Source organism: Bubalus bubalis, chromosome 1 (assembly GCF_019923935.1).
Source record: "Bubalus bubalis isolate 160015118507 breed Murrah chromosome 1, NDDB_SH_1, whole genome shotgun sequence".
Lineage (NCBI taxonomy): Eukaryota > Metazoa > Chordata > Mammalia > Artiodactyla > Bovidae > Bubalus > Bubalus bubalis.
The window spans coordinates 12,042,072-12,060,847 of NC_059157.1; the positions used below are offsets into that span (position 1 = coordinate 12,042,072).

At 41.2% G+C, this 18,776-nt stretch overlaps 1 protein-coding gene across 11 annotated transcripts in view; it reads left to right on the plus strand.

Annotated features, from left to right (window-relative positions):
• The window catches only part of NSD3 (nuclear receptor binding SET domain protein 3), a 103,974-nt gene that overhangs the window by 33,157 nt on the left and 52,041 nt on the right, over window positions 1–18,776 (plus strand). For 9 of the 11 annotated variants that reach the window (XM_044931671.2, XM_025278407.3, XM_006070607.4 and 6 more), the window contains exons 2-4: window positions 5,807–6,528; window positions 15,565–15,636; window positions 16,096–16,258. In XM_044931671.2, coding sequence (XP_044787606.1) covers window positions 5,851–6,528; window positions 15,565–15,636; window positions 16,096–16,258 — 913 coding nt within the window. In that variant the 5' untranslated portion in view covers window positions 5,807–5,850. Of the gene's footprint in view, window positions 1–5,806; window positions 6,529–15,564; window positions 15,637–15,959; window positions 16,012–16,095; window positions 16,259–18,776 lie in introns of those variants that run through there. The other 2 variants (XM_025278441.3, XM_025278432.3) reach the window with 2 other exon arrangements.

Genomic DNA, 18,776 nt, shown 5'->3' on the forward strand with positions numbered 1-18,776 from the left:
GTGGGTTGTGTGGAGATCGGGGAGACGGTTGTGCAAGAGCCTCGGTGAGGAACCAGAGGTGGAGTGAGATAGACCAGCGTGAGTCAGATGCCTGGGAAGTAAGGCTCGCAGATTTTATGGATCAGCTGGACAAGAGTAGGAGTGAGTGAAAGGGGTGTGTCATGATTCCCAGACTTCTGGCTTCGGCAGCTGGTAGGTGGAGGTTTCATTTTCTTCTCAGGGGAAGGACTAGGGGAAGGACACATTTAAGTAAAATAGAAACTGAGAGTTCACTATTAGACATTTTAAGGTGCTTGTGGGATGTGAGTGAAGCTGCCTGACAGGCACTTGGGTTGTGTGTCTGGAGCATATTGGGTTAAAGTGGGAAGTTTGGGTAGTTCAAAGATTATGAGGCAGCCGCCATGTAAAGCATCCCGTGCTTGGTCGCTCAGTCCTGTCCGACTCTTTGCGACCCATGGGCTGTAGCCCCCAGGCTCCTCTGTTCAGGAGATTTCCCAGCAAGGATACTGAAGCGGGTTGCCCTTTCCTCCTCCAGGGGATCTTCCCGACCCAGGGATGGAACCCGTGTCTCCTGCACTGGCAGGCAGGTTCTTTACCACCGTACCACCTGACATTACATGGTACTGTACTGGAGTTAAAAGATACAAATTTCACCATTTTATTCAACTTCTGTTGGCCGTGTGACTAAGGGCAAATCACATGATCTTTCTGAGCCCCATCCCTTCTCATGTGTAAGATGGGGATAATACTTTGCTTCGTAGGATTAAATAAAGTATATTAGGCCACAGTTTATAGATATCTGGCTCAGTGGATGCTCAGAAAAGGTCATTCATGCCCTTGCAATTTGGGTTGGTAAAAAAAAATCAGATTGTGGAAAATCTTGAAAGGCACAGAAGAGACTTGCTGTGTGAAGTTCAGAACATCAACATAGGAACAGACTCGGTGCAGGTTGGCTTTAGAAGCATCCCCTGGCAGCTGTGCAGGAAGAGACCAGAGGTGAGAAATACCTAGAAAATCAGTTGTTGTAGTTCCAGGATCAGGTGCTGACGAGGGCCTGGCCTGACATGGATATAGAAATCAGAGAACAAATCAAGGACTTCCCTGGTGGCTCAGCGGTAGAGAATCTGCCTGCCAATACAGGAGCTACGGATTTGATCCCTGGGCTGGGACGATTGCACATGCCCCAGAGCAGCTAAGCTCATGCACTACAGCTGCTGAGTCTGTGCTCTAGAGCCCAGGAGTGGTGACTGCTGAAGTCCACGCACCCTAGCGCCCGTGCTCTACAACAGGAGCAGCCACTGCAATGAGAAGCACGCACGTGGCTGCTAGAGAGTAGCCTGCACCCTCTGCAGCTAGAAAAAAATGCCTGAGTAGCAGTGAAGACCCAGCACAGCCAAAAATAAATAAAATTGTTTTTTTAAAAAGGAGAAGAACAAATCAGAGTTCAAAGGAATAGGTACTAGACTTGTCCATTGTTTAGTTTTATGGCTTCACTGAGAAGGAAGAATCAGTCACCCTCATATGAACCTGAGGCTCCTGGCCTGGGAGCTGGAAAAACAGTGGAAGCAGCGAGCAGTGCAGGGTAGTCTGGAAGCAAAGCTGAGTTAGGAAAGGACAGTCTGCTCAGCTTTGAACATACGACTCTCAAGACGATTTTGTGTTGTCTCTGGGTGGTTGGATAGTCTCTGGCATGGGATCTCGTGGAAAAGAACACAGGATTAGAAAGCTAAGAGATTGATTCTTTTTCAGGCTTACTCGCTAATTAGCTTTGTAGTCTTGGGAAATTTGGCAAATATTGAATGTAGTTATCTGAAAAATGAAGCTAACACCTGCCCTGTCAGCTTTACAGGATTGTTTTGCCGATCAAATAAGAAAGTATGTGAAAACACTGTGTAATTGCAAACTTGTATGCATGCGTGTGTGCTAAGTCACTTTAGTGGTATCCAGCTCTTTGTGATCCTTTAGACTGTAGACCACTAGGCTTCTCTGTCCGTGGGATTCTCCAGGCAAGAATACTTGGGTGGGTTGCCATTTCCTTCTCCAGGGGATCTTCTCAACCCAAGGACTGAACCCATGTCTCTATGTCTCCTGCATTGGCAGGTGGGTTCTTTACCACTAGCGCCACCTGGGAAGCCCTCTAACTTTTATACTGTAATTGTAATATACTAATGTTATTTCTTTTCTTAGTTCAAACTAAAATAAAATATTTGGTTATAGGGCTAGAGAAGAGAAGGGAGAAAATGCCAGACTTCCTAGAAGTTTGTGTTTGGAACTAAGTCAGAAGTATCAGAAATCTGAATTGTTGTTGTTCAGTTGCTCAGTTGTGTCGGACTGTCTTTGACCCCATGGACTGCAGCACACCAGGCTTCTCTATCCTCTGCCATCTCCCAGAGCTTGCTCAAACTCACACCCATTGAGTTGGTGATGCCATCCAACCATCTCGTCCTCCGTTGTCCCCTTTTCCTCCTGCCTTCAATCCTTCCTAGCATCAGGGTCTTTTCTAATGAGTTGGCTTTTCATATCAGTTGGGCACAGTATTGGAACTTCAGCTTCAGTATCAGTCCTTCCAGTGAATATTCAGGATTGATTTCCTTTAGGATTGACTGGTTTGATCTCCTTGCAGTCCCTGAGTGCATGTGCCTGAAAACCTCTAAAGACTATGGGACATTATCTGGAAGCTGATCTTGTGTATGACAGTTACAAGAACCAAAAACACAGATTGCATCATGTCAAATGCTGGTATTTAATTTGCTTTCAAGTTGGAAGTTTGGAGAACTGTTGAATTCTACCTGTATACCTGCCCCATGTGTGTTTACAGAATTTAGAACATACTTTCTTGTGTCTGTGAGCTACATATTTTTGTCAAGGGTCAGATTAGGGTAAGGTTCAATTCTTAAGCTATATATGATTTCTAACCTTTATGAGCATTATCAATATGATATGCTGGTTAGGAACACGGACTCTGAGACCAGACTGTCTGTTGGGAGCAGTAAATGGTGTCCTGTTTGTAGAGCTCTTAGAGTGGCTCCTGGCACATACTAAATTCTCTTTTAAGTGTTAGTGGTGGTTATTATGAAATGGTTAGTTGCTGTTTTAGCAGTGACCAAGCAATAAAGAATAGAGTTGACCAAAAGGTTCATGTGGGTTTTTCCATACGATGTAATGGAAAACATCAAACGAACTTTTGGGCCAACCCAATACCTGAACAAAAGAAACAAATCCTCTCAGAATTTAACACCTGAGGAAAGTGGCAGTGGCGTAATGACAAAAATCTTGGGCTTCAGAGTCAGAGATGCCTACATGCAAATCCTAATTCAGCCTCCTTGGCGTTGGGGTTTAAGCAAGCCCCCTAAGAATGCCTCTGCAGCTCACTTTCTTTATCTGTGAGCCAGGAGTCACTCCACCTTGAAGAGTTGTTTTGAGGATTAAGTGAGATATGTAAAAAGTGCTTGGCCCAGAGTAGATGCAAGGAAGTGGGAGTGCTCTCTCACATCCTGTGGCTGCCCCCCTCCCCCTCCCCTCACTCCAGTGTAGAGCAGTAAAGGCAGTTTGATTTTCTGTAAGCTCTCATATTCATTCGTTTGCAAGTTAAGAACTGGTAACATTCATTCCGCTTGCAAACATCAGAATAAACAGCTGTTTAATTGGCTACACCTTGGAAAATGTTGTCAGCTTTTATTTCCTTCTTCCCTTCACTGTTTTGGCTTACTTGCTTTATCGTTTTTCTACTAGAACCACGATGGTGAACATTACCAGTAAATCATGGAATTGAACTGGGCTCTAGTCTCCGAATCCACTTCCCTGCATTCTGCCCTCTACAGTTAGCTCATCAGACTTGACACAGTAGTGAAATCCTCTCAGCCTTAGAGCTTTTTAGAAGAGGTGTTGACAGGATTTTCAAAATTATATCTGGGCAGTCCATTAATCTCCTGTCTCAGGATGTGGACCTGTCAAACCTATGACAGAGCCTAGTGGTCTTAAAGCATTTCCTAACAGATGCTCATCCATATTGTAACATTGTCACACGGTGTGGGCAATTCCAGACACCTTCTAGAGAAGGCACAGTAACTGTAAGTAAAGCAGTGACCTGGCCAACAGTGTGCATCAGTATTAGCTGCAATATGGCCTTAAAATACTCATGCTTTATATATGGAATCTAGAAAGATGGTACTGATGAACCTATCTGCAGGGCAGCAATGGAGATGCATGCATAGAGAACAGACTCGTGGGCATGGAGGGTAGGGGGTCAAGGAGAGGGTGAGACGAATGGAGATAGTAGCATGGAAGTATATCCACTACCATATATAAAATACACAGCCAGTGGGAATTTGCTGTATGACTCAGGGAGCTCATGTGACAACCGAGAGGGGTGGGATGGGGTGGGAAGTGGGAGGATGGTTCATTGGGGAGGGGACATATGCATACCTATGGCTGAATCAAGTTGGTGTATGACAGAAACTAACACAATATTGTAAAGCAGTTATCCTTCAACTAAAAATAAATAACAAATACATATAGAACTGGAAAAAAAAATACTCATGCCCTAGGCCTCACCCCAGATTTACTGAATCAGGGTCATCAGTATATAGATCTTGACATGTGCCCTTTGTAAAAGTAAAGATGATTCTATTATCTGTATCACTGATTAAAAACAACTAGACCAGGTTCGATGCACGATACTGGATGCTTGGGGCTGGTGCACTGGGACGACCCAGAGGGATGGTATGGGGAGGGAGGAAGGAAGAGGGTTCAGGATGGGGAACACATGTATACCTGTGGTGGATTCATTTCGATATTTGGCAAAATCAATACAATATTGTAAAGTTTAAAAATAAAATAAAATTTAAAAATAAAAATAAAAACAACTAGATACTGGCGAGAGCATGGAAACTAGCTGTCCCCTCACACTGTTGGTATGAGTATAAATTGATATGGTACAGCCTATAATAAACTGTTCTATAGAACAGTTTTACAGTATCGTCGGAATTTCAAACCTGTCCTAGAGAAATACATATATGCATAAAGATACAGTTTCAAGAAAGTTTTCTGTAAGCCCATTTATAATATCCAAGAGTTGTGAGCAACTGAATGGTTTTCATGGTTAAATATGGTAGATTCCACAGTTGTTTACAGTGTGCCCACAGCCACTTAGAGAGTAAAGGATGTATGAGAATGATCTGTACATGACTGATGTAGAAAGATAACTAGGATTTATTTTAAGTTGAATAAGCAAGTCACAGATTAAACTATTTTAAACATTTTGTGTGTAAATACATAGAGAAAGATCTAGAATACCCACTAAAGTATTTACAGTGGTTACACATGACTTATTCGGCCTTTTGAATTTTGTATTTAAAATATTTGCAATAAGATTTTATTATTTTTGTAATAACAGAACCACTGGACAAAACATAAATGATCCAAGGAAAATTCCCATGGAACTTAATTTGTATCCGTCAAGACACTGCTGATTTTGCAATTACCAGTTTTAACTGAGACTTACAATCTCTAACTTGGGAAACAAAGGAATGTCAAAACTATTTTGCATGTTTGCAAAGAGGACAAAATTTTTGTTACTCAAGTTATTATGACAGTCATTGAGTTTCAAACAGATAAGCATTACGATAAAAAGTGTTTGTTCTGTGTCAGAATCACATTGGCTGCTTGTTTTAAAAACAGTGTTTGTGCAGATCTGGATATGAAAATGGGCTTCAGAATATTTTATTTTAATCCTTTGCTATTGATTAGCCATCTAGACTTTGAGGTTATTAACTAACACTTTTTGATCTCTCTTTTAAAACTTTAGGCCCGATGAGAGAAAGGGAAAGTTAAGGATGCTGGAGCAGAACAATGGATTTCTCTTTCTCTTTCATGCAAGGGATCATGGGAAACACAATTCAGCAACCACCTCAACTCATTGACTCCGCCAACATCCGCCAGGAGGATGCCTTTGATAACAACAGTGACATTGTTGAAGATGGTGGCCAGACACCATATGAAGCTACCTTGCAGCAAGGCTTTCAGTACCCACCCACAACAGAAGATCTTCCTCCACTCACGAATGGCTACCCACCATCCATCAGCATGTATGAAACTCAAACCAAATACCAGTCATATAACCAGTATCCCAACGGGTCCGCCAACGGCTTTGGTGCAGTTAGAAACTTTAGCCCCACTGACTATTACCATTCAGAAATTCCAAACACACGACCCCATGAAATTCTGGAAAAGCCTTCTCCTCCACAGCCACCACCACCTCCTCCTTCGGTACCACAGACTGTGATTCCAAAGAAGACTGGCTCACCTGAAATTAAACTAAAAATAACCAAAACTATCCAGAATGGCAGGGAATTGTTTGAGTCTTCCCTTTGTGGAGACCTTTTAAATGAAGTCCAGGCAAGTGAGCACACAAAGTCAAAGCATGAAAGCAGAAAAGAAAAGAGGAAAAAGAGCAACAAGCATGACTCATCTAGATCTGAAGAGCGCAAGTCACACAAAATCCCCAAATTAGAACCAGAAGAACAAAATGTAAGTTGAAACATCTTTTTGAAAATTTTTGTAATATTTTCAAATTTACTGGAAGTCCAAGAGATCTTTTTCCAGTTTTTATCTCTTCAAATGTAAATATTTCTGATAACTTCTTTCTTCTGATCTCTGGCAAGGAGCTTGGGTTATGATGACAGGTGGTAAGTAAATATTTGTTGAGTAAATGAATGGACATCATCAGAGTAAAGAAATATTTTAAAAACATGTGAAACTAAAAGTCTTGCCTCCGATGTCTTTGTTTAGCAGTCTCACTTAATCTTGCTTGTAATAAACTGGCTTCTGAAGATGAAGAGGAAAGTCAGTGAGAATATGGTTAATGAAATTGGTTTCTCCTTGTTCCAGAACTTCAGCTTTTTTTTTTGGTCTGGTTGCACTGGGTCTTCCTGGCTGCCCGTGGACTTTCTCTAGTTGTGGCAAGCAGGAGCTAATCTTTGTTGCAGTGGGCAGGCTCCTCATCGCGGTGGCTTCTCTTGTTGCAGAGCACGGGGTCTAAGGCACTGGGGCTTCAGCTCCATAGTTGCGGCTCCTGGCTCTAGAGTACGGGTTCAATAGCTGTGGCTCATGGGCTCAGCTGTTCCACAGCATATGGGATCTTCCCCAACCAGGGGTGGAACCCGTGTCTCCTGCATTGGCAAGCAGATTCTTATCTACTGTGCCACCAAGGAACCTCCTGGACCAACGTTTGCCAGGAGAGCTTAGATTTACACTCATCACTAGTGTGTTTGCTGCAAAATAACCTGAGGTAAACAAAGGAACTCTTGATTAAAATCAGAGTTAGTATTCATCAGTTCAGTTCAGTTCAGTCGCTCAGTCGTGTCCATACATACTCATTAAAACTTCAGGTAGCATTTTATAAAAGTCATCCTTTGGTGGTAACTTAAGGTGCGTGCTACTAATTTTTTTTTTAACATCTCTGAGGTTTCAGTTTTAATTTCCTTAATAACAAGGTATGTAACAAATCCATTCTAGCTTGAATGAAGAGTTTTTCATTAATATTCTAATATACAAGTATGACTTGAAGATGTCCCCAGACCTATTTGGGAAGAAATGAATGCTTTTCTATCTGGTATGCAAGTTAATTTGTTATCTTCTATTCAAAGAAATGTTTACATCTTACCAACTCATCTTTTCCTTAGTAGCTGAGTTCCACTTCTTTATGCAGATCAACATGCTCTTTCACTGGAGTAAAGGTCACACTTGTCCTAGGCTCTCACAAGTCTCAGTGTGATAAGTCAATATGTTTTTCTCATTTTCTATTGTTTATCTTATTCACTTAACAAGTATCCACTGAGTACCTAATGTGTGCTAGACACTTTTCTAAGAATTGAAAGTTGGCCAGCAAGTGAAAAGTAAAGATGCCTACTTCCTAGTAAGAGGAGCCAGAAAACACACACACACACACACACACACACACACACACACACGCACATGTGCGTGTGTGCATGTAAACATGTCTAGGTTCAGATAGTGATAAGTGCTATGAAGAAAATAAAACTGAGTGATGAGATAAAGAGAAATTGTGGACACTAGCAGTTCTGCCATCTTAGTTCTGTAGCTGTAAAATGACTCTGAAGCTAAGTGGTTTCTGAAATGCCTTTAAATTTCTTAAGTCATTTATTAAATGCACTCCCCCTCCCCACACAGATCTTAGCTTGTGTAGTATCTTACACTGCTTATTAAGTGAATGAATCAGTGAAAGGAGAGGAGTTAACTTTTCCCCCTCCAAATACATCCACTGTAGTATTTCTTTCATGGACCTGCAGTGAAAAGACGTGCGAAGCCCCAGTGACCCTTGAGATCACAAAAATGCATAAAACCTGAATTCGGTTCTAGCTGAGGTTCTAAGAACCATCTTGCTGGCCCGACTTTCTTTTGCTCTAAAGAATCCGGCAAATAGGAGAATATCCAATTTTACTTACTAGGCTAGACTTCTTGCCTCATTGATAAAAATATTAAAACATATAGTTTAAAATATATCTCACAATAGAAATAGGGCTGGAGGCAGTTAGAGGCAAGAGAAGATAGCCTGTTCATTTTTCATATCCACTCTTTGCTTTATTGGAATCCAGGAAATAGTTCAGTGCAATGATATGTCTAGTAGTCACTTTTCAGTGAGACTTTAAAGCCAATTCTGTCTTTGTTGGTTGTCTGCTATGTCTGGCCGTTTCTATCACTTAAACCTTCAGTTAATGGTTATATCCAGGAATTAGAATGGTTAGATGTGATTTAAGAGTTTTAGTTCATTTTCTTTTTTTTAATCATGTAGGAGAAGGAAATGGCAACCCACTCCAGTGTTCTTGCCTGGAGAATCCCAGGGACAGCAGAGCCTGGTGGACTGCCGTCTATGGGGTTGCACAGTCGGACATGACTGAAGTGACTTAGCAGCAGCAGCAGCAGGGGCATAATTTAATATTTCATTATTTAGGATCTTACAGTCTCGCGGGGTAAAGGAATGTCAGTTTGTTTGAAGATATAGACATGGTAAGTGGCATTGATTGCTTTAAATGTTACCAAGACCATTGCCTTAAAGTTGAGCTTTGGGGGAAAATCTAGGGTTGTTTTTTTCCCCCTTGTTTTTCTCCCCTCACCCACCACATTTTCTTTCAAAGAAATGTAGTGCAGAACTAAGCTCTTGTTAGTTGAATTTGATTAGACTTTTATCGCACACACGGGGCAGGTCTAAGCTTATGGGAAGGTGCCATAAAAGTGATGCTGCGCTCTGACAGTAGAACGTTGAAGCCGGTGTCCCAGGACCCCGCTTGTTGTTAGGGCTGTGCCTCTGGTAAGCCGTGCAGACAGGGATGTGCACACATCAGCCTGTTTTTTTTGTAACCATGTATGGTTTTATAGGGGTTTCCTTAACTTGAACAACGTTCCTTTTGCTTCCTTGAGGATGGTTGATTTAAGTGTTTTAACTTTTGATACCCTTGTGACTCCTGGCTGTCGCTAGAGGTCCACACCCTTGGTGTCCAGCATTACAGAGGGCTCGGAAGGGAAAGAGAAGCCCACAGAAGTGTCTGCAGACACCACTGGACAGCTCCCCTTCCCCAGACGCCCGAGGGAAGCCCAGTGAGAGCTGGTGCGTGGAATGACTGTCCTCAAGCTGGGTTCATTGATAACTATATCTAGATGTACAGATGTATATTTCTTCCTTAAAAGCTCGCTCATAGATTCTTTTTTGAGACAGATAAAGCAAACAAAGTCTCATCTAAAAACAAGATTCCACTCACTCCTATTTTCTTTCCTTTTTTCTTAGTATTCTCTCTCTGAGTATTTCCTCCCAATTCTGAGCTATCTGGCCTTCTAAAGAGCGGCTGTTCTGTGGAGCAACCTAAGTACATCTTTCCAACAATGAAAATGTGTATCCAAACAGCTCAGCGGCAGGAGACCTGCTATCACTACTGAAATTGTGTATTTTGTAAAGCTGCTTTAGCTGCTTTCTCTCCCACCAAATTAGAAACATGTGGAAATGTTTCTGCACTTCTTCCTACTTGGCAGGTGTAATGCCTCAGGCATGTGAGCGTAGGCTCTGTTTAAGCACTGGCTTCCACCAGCCCTTGGTGGGCTTATCCACTAAGGCCAGGCCCAGTAACTCTCAGCTTGCCGTTTTCACATATAAAAAGCCAGACAGCTTCTTTGGCCCCATTAGCACTAAGCTAGAGGTTATATCTTGTTCTCCAGCCTCAAATTGTTAGATCTTAAAATCCTTAGAAACTGTTTATATGCATTACGAACTTACAGGTTATTCAGAAAGTAAAAGAAAAAAATGCATGAGCAGTTTACTGGCTTTACATTTTTCTTTCCACCTTCAATGATGACATAAGGTTTTGGTTCCTGTAGAGAATACGATTTTACTTAATGTTTGAAAACTCTTAAGGATTTGGAACTCTGCCAGATTTGATGTGTATTATTCATCCTGATAAATTTCTTTCTTGAATTTTAATAAAAATATTAGATATTTGTGTGTGTATGTGTATGTGTGGTTAGAACTGCGTGGCTTGCAGGATCTTAGTTCCCTGACCGGGGATTGAACCCGGGTGTTGGCAGTGAAAGTCCCGAGCCCTAATCACTGCACCACCAGGGAATTCCCCCAGTTTTTTTGAAAGGAATATTTAGGGCAATAGAATTTTATTTTAGCTGCCATTAGCATATTTTTTTCTACCAGATTAAGAAATTTCCTATGATTCTTTACTGGAAAAAAAAGGTCTTTCCACATGAAATCAGCTAAAAATGTAAAGAGATTGTATACCCATAAAAATCATTCACTTAAAATTAAGATGACTCTAAAGCTATGAAGAGTTCGCTCACTGTCATCTTTTTCTCTGATGCTTTCTCTTCCTAAAGCAGCACTGTTAGTACCAAAAAGGTATCTTCAGTCCCTGTTTGGTTTTAATCTCTTTTAAGCTTATCTATCTTTTGAACAGTCGAAGGAAAGTGGATTTTATACCCAGCAACATTTTATCTGTTGGCAATTTCTGACTCCTTATTTTTCTTGACTCCTAAGCATTTGACTGCCATTGACCATTTCATCTTAAAAACTCCCCTTCTTAATTGATGTTTGTGGTAATATGCTATCTCTCTTTACCTTTCTTTTGAGCTCAAGTCTTAGATCTCCAAATGCCTCCTGGATATTTCTGTTCCGCTCACATGTTAGCACATTTTGCAATGTATGTTCATGCTCTATCATTGCAGCACCTTTATTTGACTTTTTTTTTCTTCTATTTTTATAGTTTGAAGGCTTAGAATAAATCTTCTTAGGCTTCTTTTTCTCCCTTGCTATTTCTTTCCTTTTAAAATGACTGTGTTTAAAAAAAAAACAACTTAGTTCTTTGAATGATTTTAACTTTGTTTCAAGCCAGCCTGAAGGCAAGGCAGGCTTCCCTGATGGCTCAGTTGGTAAAGATTCCACCTGCAATGCAGGAGACCCTGGGTTGGGAAGATCTCCTGGAGCAGGGAAAGGCTACCCACTCCAGTATTCTGGCCTGGAGAATTCCTGGACTGTATAGACCATGGGGTTGCAAAGAGTCGGACACGACTGAGCGACTTTCATTTGAAGGAAAGGCGAACAACCTGGAACCAACCAGGAAAATCAGGAAGAGATAAGACATTTGAATAATATAAAGATTTTGAAGGAAATCCTGTGTTTAATCCAGAAAGGGAGAAATGTTTATGAGCTTCAGATCAGCTCTTACAATAGTAGGATTCCATCATCTGGCAGAGATGAGTCACTCCTTATCTGTCTGGCCTCAGAGTTAAAGGTCCTCGCGAACGCTCCGACATCTCCAAGACTGAAGGCAGGGGAGGAGGAGGACTTGCTTTTCCAGCTACACACAAGCTTGCCCAGGTGGCCCTGTCCTTCTGCTGTAGCTTGAGAATTCAGAAGCTGAGGTCAAGGCTTGCTCTATATCTTTGGACTGAAATGAAGCTGCTTATGCAAATGTGGACAGTATTTTTAACCTGCCTCGTCACACCAGTGACCGGGGGTGGGAGAGGGGGAATTCTCACTTGAACATAGGTTTCTGTCTCCTGCTCAGTGAGTGAGTCCTATCAGATTAGCCAGTCATAGCACCGCCACGGACGATCAGACAGAGTTCACGTAGTGCCGCCGCCGCCTTCTTCCACGTGGGCTACTTCCAGTATTTTCAGTAGCCTCCTCATTAAACATCCCGCCTCCCCTCTCGCTCCTTTCCAAGATATTCTCCACACAACAGCTAACACGATCGTTTTAAAACAGAAATTGGCACGTGTTACTTCTCCCCCTAATCCTCTTCTGAGGCTTTCATTGCACTTGAGATAAAACCCTTGAACATGGCTCACAAGGCCCTGGTGAGGTCGCCTCCTCCCCTCCCGTTTTGTAACCTCTCTCCTCTTTGGGGCAGTTGTGGCTGCCGTAAGGGCTCTTTTGAAGTTCCTACCTTTGTTTAACCTCGGAGACTTCACACATGCTGCTATTCTCTGGAATGTTCTTTCCCCCACTTTTTTTACTGGACTACAACTCCTCTTCTTTTGTTTCAGATTATACTTTCTCAGAGAGGCTTTTCCTGATAGCTGCATGCCCACACACTGTTACTTCTCTTCGTACATTGTATGAGTGTATGTTTGTGTTGAATTCCCAAATGGTTCAGCGGGTAAAGAATCTACCTGCAACGCAGGAGACACAGAAGACGAGGGTTCAATCCCTGGGTCGGGAAGATCCCCTGGAGAAGGGAATGGCAACCCACGCCAGTATTCTTGCCTGGAGAATCCCATGGACAGAGGAGCCTGGTGGGCTACAGTCCATGGGGTTGTAAAGAGTGAGACATGATTGAGTGACTAACCGTGCTTCATGTTTTGTCTGTCTGTCTGTCCTACCCACCTGTGAGCTCTTTGAGGTCAGGCGTCACATCTGTATGTTTTACCATTGCATACCAGCTTCTAGAACAGGCCAGGAACTCTGGGCACTGTCCAGTGAACGACCAACACGTGGGGATTGGCATGAGTCTCGCTTATCATTTCCTAACAATTTTCACAGTTTCTTTTACTTAATAAAACTTTGTTTTTATAGCAGTATCTTAAATGTCTTGAATTAATTGAATGAAGAATTTTAAGTAACTTCTAGAATTAGCCATAGTTTTTAAGTGAAATTAGACCTAAGTTAATGGTCTCTTAGACCTCTCTTTTTTTTAAGTCATCTAAATTAAATTCTGTTCTTTGACAAGTAAGAAAAGTTTTTGAACATTTTAAATTACAAAAGCAATTGTTTTTTACAGAAAATGCAATATACAGGTATCTGTCTTTTCTCCTCATTTTCCTAATCTTCCTCAAACATAACGACTGTATAATCAATTTATTGTACAATGTAGCAAATATTTTTCAAGGCATGTCCAGGCTATTTTTTTTTTTAATTTTATTTTAGTTTTAAACTTTACAATATTGTATTAGTTTTGCCAAACATCGAAATGAATCCGCCACAGGTTTACCTGTGCTCCCCATCCTGAACCCTCCTCCCTCCTCCCTCCCCATACCCTCCCTCTGGGTCGTCCCAGTGCACCAGCCCCAAGCATCCAGTATCATGCATCGAACCTGGACTGGCGACTCGTTTCATACATGATATTATACATGTTTCAATGCCATTCTCCCAAATCTCCCCACCCTCTCCCTCTCCCACAGAGTCCATAAGACTGATCGATACATCAGTGTCTCTTTTGCTGTCTCGTACACAGAGTTATTGTTACCATCTTTCTAAATTCCATATATATGGGTTAGTATACTGTATTGGTGTTTTTCTTTCTGGCTTACTTCACTCTGTATAATAGGTTCCAGTTTCATCCACCTCATTAGAACTGATTCAAATGTATTCTTTTTAATGGCTGAGTAATACTCCATTGTGTATATGTATCACAGCTTTCTTATCCATTCATCTGCTGATGGGCATCTAGGTTGCTTCCATGTCCTGGCTATTATAAACAGTGCTGTGATGAACATTGGGGTACACGTGTACCTTTCCCTTCTGGTTTCCTCAGTGTGTATGCCCAGCAGCTAACAAACACATGAAAAGATGTTCAACATCACTCATTATCAGAGAAATGCAAATCAAAACCACTATGAGGTACCATTTCACGCCAGTCAGAATGGCTGCGATCCAAAAGTCTACAAGCAATAAATGCTGGAGAGGGTGTGGAGAAAAGGGAACCCTCTTACACTGTTGGTGGGAATGCAAACTAGTACAGCCACTATGGAGAACAGTGTGGAGATTCCTTAAGAAACTGGAAATAGAACTGCCTTATGATCCAGGCTATTTTTTAAAATAATTTTTTAATTTTATTTTTTTGGCTGCACTGGGTCTTGGTTGCTCACGGGCTTTCCCCAGTTGCGGTGTGAGGGCTTCTCTTGTTGCAGAGCACGGGCTCTAGGCTCCTGGACTTAGCTGTTCTGAATCACGTGGAGTGTTCCTGGACCAGGGATCAAGCCCATGCCCCCTGCACTTGGCAGGCAGATTCTTAACCACTGGACCACCAGGGAAGTCCTTACAGGCTGTTTTTAAATAACAAGTAGGAAGATGTTGATAGCTGTGGGTTACTGACTTCAGATCGTGTTACAGTCACCATCCCTGTGCTTAGATTTTCTCACTTTGTTTATTTCTATAGGACAGGTTCCTAAAATACAATTGTTAAACTAAAGAGTTTGTTTTGAGTTTTGCTCCCAAATTGCCTCCTCAAAGGTGTGTAGAAATCAACTTTTAAATGACGTATTTGTAGGTTTTATGAATAGAAAAGTAATGTGATGTTATTGTAGGCAATTTGACAAATATAGAAAAGCACATCCAGAAAATCATGTAGTCTATCTTCTGGTGGTATCCTTCTACTCTTTTTTTTCCTGTACACATAAAAATTATTTTTCCAGGATTGGAATCACATTATACAAATGCTTTGCAGTTTATTGTTTACAAATAACATTATATTGTTATTTTTCTGTGTCACTTAAAAATTCGTATTAAAATTCTACTAACTAGTTGTATTACAGTTTATTTAGTTAACTCTGTACTTTTGGACATCCAGACTAATTCTAGTATTTGCTCTTGTAAAATATCACCGATGTGATTGTCTTTGTATGTATGTTTGTGTGTATCTATGTATGTATCAGTGCTTTTTCAGTATACATTTTTAGAATGGATTTGCTGGGTCAGAGTCTGAAAATTTAAGGCTTTTCATACATATTACCAAATTGTTCTCTAGAAAAATTCCAAGTTACTTCTTACTAGCAATCTCAGAGTGCCCATTTTTCTGTCCTCTGATAGGTTAAAAAAAATGGGAATCAAAAGATTAAGAAATTAAGTTTTTAAAGAGATAGCGTAAGAAGTAGGAACATTGGCTGTGGTGTAGAGTGGACATGGGATGTTAAGACACAGTGTCATATGCTATGGACGTTGTACTCCTCACATTATTCAGCTAACGTATGTCCCTGATTTCCTGTTTCGCTTTCTGTTTATATGTGTGTCACTGTTCTTTGGTTTGCTGCCATTTTATTCTTTTCACCCAGAGACCAAATGAGAGGGTTGACCCTGTATCAGAAAAACCAAGAGAAGACCCAGTGCTGAAAGAGGAGACCCCGGTGAGTGGCTTAGTGAATACTGTCTAACCAAACGTGGTATGAGAAGGTGGGTGCAGAGTGATTCAATCAGAACACACATAGCAGTGATTATTACTTCAGGAATTTTACTGAAATAAATCTTGGAGCTGGCTTAAGAGGTAGATTTTTTTTTTTTTTTTTTTAGGGAATTACTTTCCTTTTAAAATCTATGACCATTTTTTCATACTTGTGAATTTTTGAGATCACTTATCAATAATTTGGCGATAGAAACCATCCATCCTAATTTTAGTATTTGGGGTGGAGCTTATTAATTATTTTCCTCCTCTCTTCTTCCCTTTTGCTAGATATGGATAGCAGGCATCAGACAAAAGTATGAGTGAAGATAAATTTTCCATGGTTAGCATGTTTGATGTATTTTGTACATTTTTCTTTTTAAAAGTTTCTTTTCTACTGACAGTTTTTTATGACCTTTTCCTACAGGTTCAGCCGATGCTACCTTCTGTTCCAACAGCAGAGGCGTCCGCTGGTGTGAAGTTCCAGGTCGGCGATCTTGTTTGGTCTAAGGTGGGAACCTATCCTTGGTGGCCTTGCATGGTGTCCAGTGACCCCCAACTTGAGGTACACACCAAAATTAACACAAGAGGTAAGAAGAGGCATGAATGGGTATTAAGTAAAAATGGGTATTGGGGCAAAAAAGTGACTCTTAAGGGTTTTTATGAATATAAAAGTACATACATGATAATATAATCTGACACCACAAAAACACATGTGTGTGTGTGCACACGTGCTTAGTTGTGTCCAAGTCTGTGCGACCCCGCGGACTGTAGCCCGCCAGGCTCCTCTGTCCGTGGGATTCTCCAGGCAAGAATACAGCGGTGGGTTGCCATTTCCTCCTCCAGGGGATCTTCCCGACCCAGGGATCAAACCTATACCTCAATGCCAGTTTTTGATGAACAGTGCAATAACAACGGTTATCTTAACTGGAAGAGGCTCTACAGCTGACATAGTCCTTGTTTTCCCTTGAAACATCCTATGTTTGTTTTATAATTTCTCTCACATTTCTTTTTTAAAAACAAACAAACCTTAATCTGACTGTCGTCTCGTATGAATTCCAAAGAAAGCAGACTTGTAAGTAATGAAATGCCTTATATGAGCTTAAAGACATTTGGGCCAAGCTTTCTTTGAACATTTTTGTTTCATCTTTGATGCCTGTGGGTACTAACTTTTTTACTCAAAGAGGTGCTTTTCATCCTGATAAATTTTGTGAGATGCTTTTTTCCTCCTTAACTCCCATTTTATTTTTGTGGTTTTTTGAGGTTTTGTTTATTTTTAATTAAAAACTTTCTTTTTACTCCATTTTCGAATCTGTAAATTTACTGAAACATCCCTAAATATTCAATGTGATAAATAAGTATACTTTGAATGGCATAGAATCCTACCTTAGGAATGTTAATAAATGTTAAGATGTTTGACCAAAATCTATAGGGTAGATTCCTAGGAATGGACTTGCTTATTAGTAGCCGAAGGAACGTTGGAGTTTGGAATTTATTTCTGGATATTTGCTTTGTGGAATCAGTTGTCAAGTCCCTTATTGCCTGTGACAAGTTTGCACCTATTTCTTTTGCTCTCATTTTAAACTTCCTACATTGGTGCCTGTTCACTGTTATGAGGCGGGAAAAGGTCTGACAAGTCAGATTTGTGATGAGATCTGCCATATTTGTAACTCTTGTGCTGCCCAGCAAGGGATCCAGCCAGATGCAGAAGACAATCATCTTGTCATTATAGTGCACTGATTAACCGCTGGGGAGACTGGAAGCATCAGTGGGGCAGAAGTTTAAAAAAAGGCAACATTACCTACTGTCCAGCACAGGGAGCTCTGCTCAGTGTTACGTGGCAGCCTGGGTGGGAGGGGAGTTTGGGGAGAATGGAGGCGTGAGCACGTGTGCACCGGAAACTACCACAACAGTGTTAACCCCAGTACAGAATTATGAATTTTTTTAAAAAAGTACATTGTTGAATGTCCACTTTTGTGCAAGGCACACTGTTGAACAGTTCTTTTGTAGGACTTCCCTGGCTGTCCAGTGGTTGAGACTCTATGCTTCCAGTGCAAGGAGTGCAGGTTTGATCCCTGGTCAGGGAACTAAGAGCCCACATGTTGTGTGGCATGGCCAAAAAAAACCCAACAACACAAAAACAACTCCTTTGTATGTGTTCTTAAGCAGCCCTTGTGGCATCAACACTGTGAAGCAGGGCCTAATATCATCTTGCTTCAGATCTGTAAACAGAGTCTCAAAGAAATCTTCCTCCATCACCTTCACTCTTAACCACTAGTGTATAATAAGGGGAGAAAATAACTGAACCCCCTGCTCATGAGTTATAGAGGCTGAGGAAGGCAGTCCTAGTTCCTTCATTTATGTAGTAAGAGTGTTAGACTATTAATCTCTGAAGTGCCTTGCACTTTTAAGAATCTGTGAATATCTTGAATGAGAGAAGACAGGGACAAGGATTTCCCAAGAGGGACAAGCCTTAGATAAAACAGTGCGTGTCTGGGCCTCCAGAGCATTCTGAGATCCTGCATTACGTGAGAGCTGTGGTTCCTCAGTTCTCTCCCCTTAGAAAACCAGCCTTTTGGGATTATATAAAGAATTTTTTTTTTCTGGGATACAAAGGAAGGTACAATTTATGCCTCATCTTGTATTTCAAAGGAAGTATTTGCATTCATTTTATGAATTAATCTGGTCTGGTCCTCAGTACTTTAGTGCTGGAAAAACTGAGTTTTGTTTGTACTATTGAGGAAACCAAAATCTGAGAATTTAGGTTTGAAAAATGTACCTTCTGATAATATCTTCAGTTTTCTCTTTTCTGCAGTAGTTTTTGAAGTAATAGCCTTCCCGAGATATGTTTTACGTGCCATAAAATTCACCCTTTTAGAGCGTGCAATCTGGTGATGTTTAGCACATTTACAGTTATGCGGCCATCACCATGATCCTATGGGCTTCCCTTGTGGCTCAGCTGGTAAAGAATCTGCCCGCAATGCAGGAGACCCCAGTTCAACTCCTGGGTTGGAAAGATCCACTGGAGAAAGGGATAGGCTACCTACTCCAGTATTCTTGGGCTTCCCTGGTGGTTCAGACAGTAAAGCATCTGCCTGCAATGAGGGA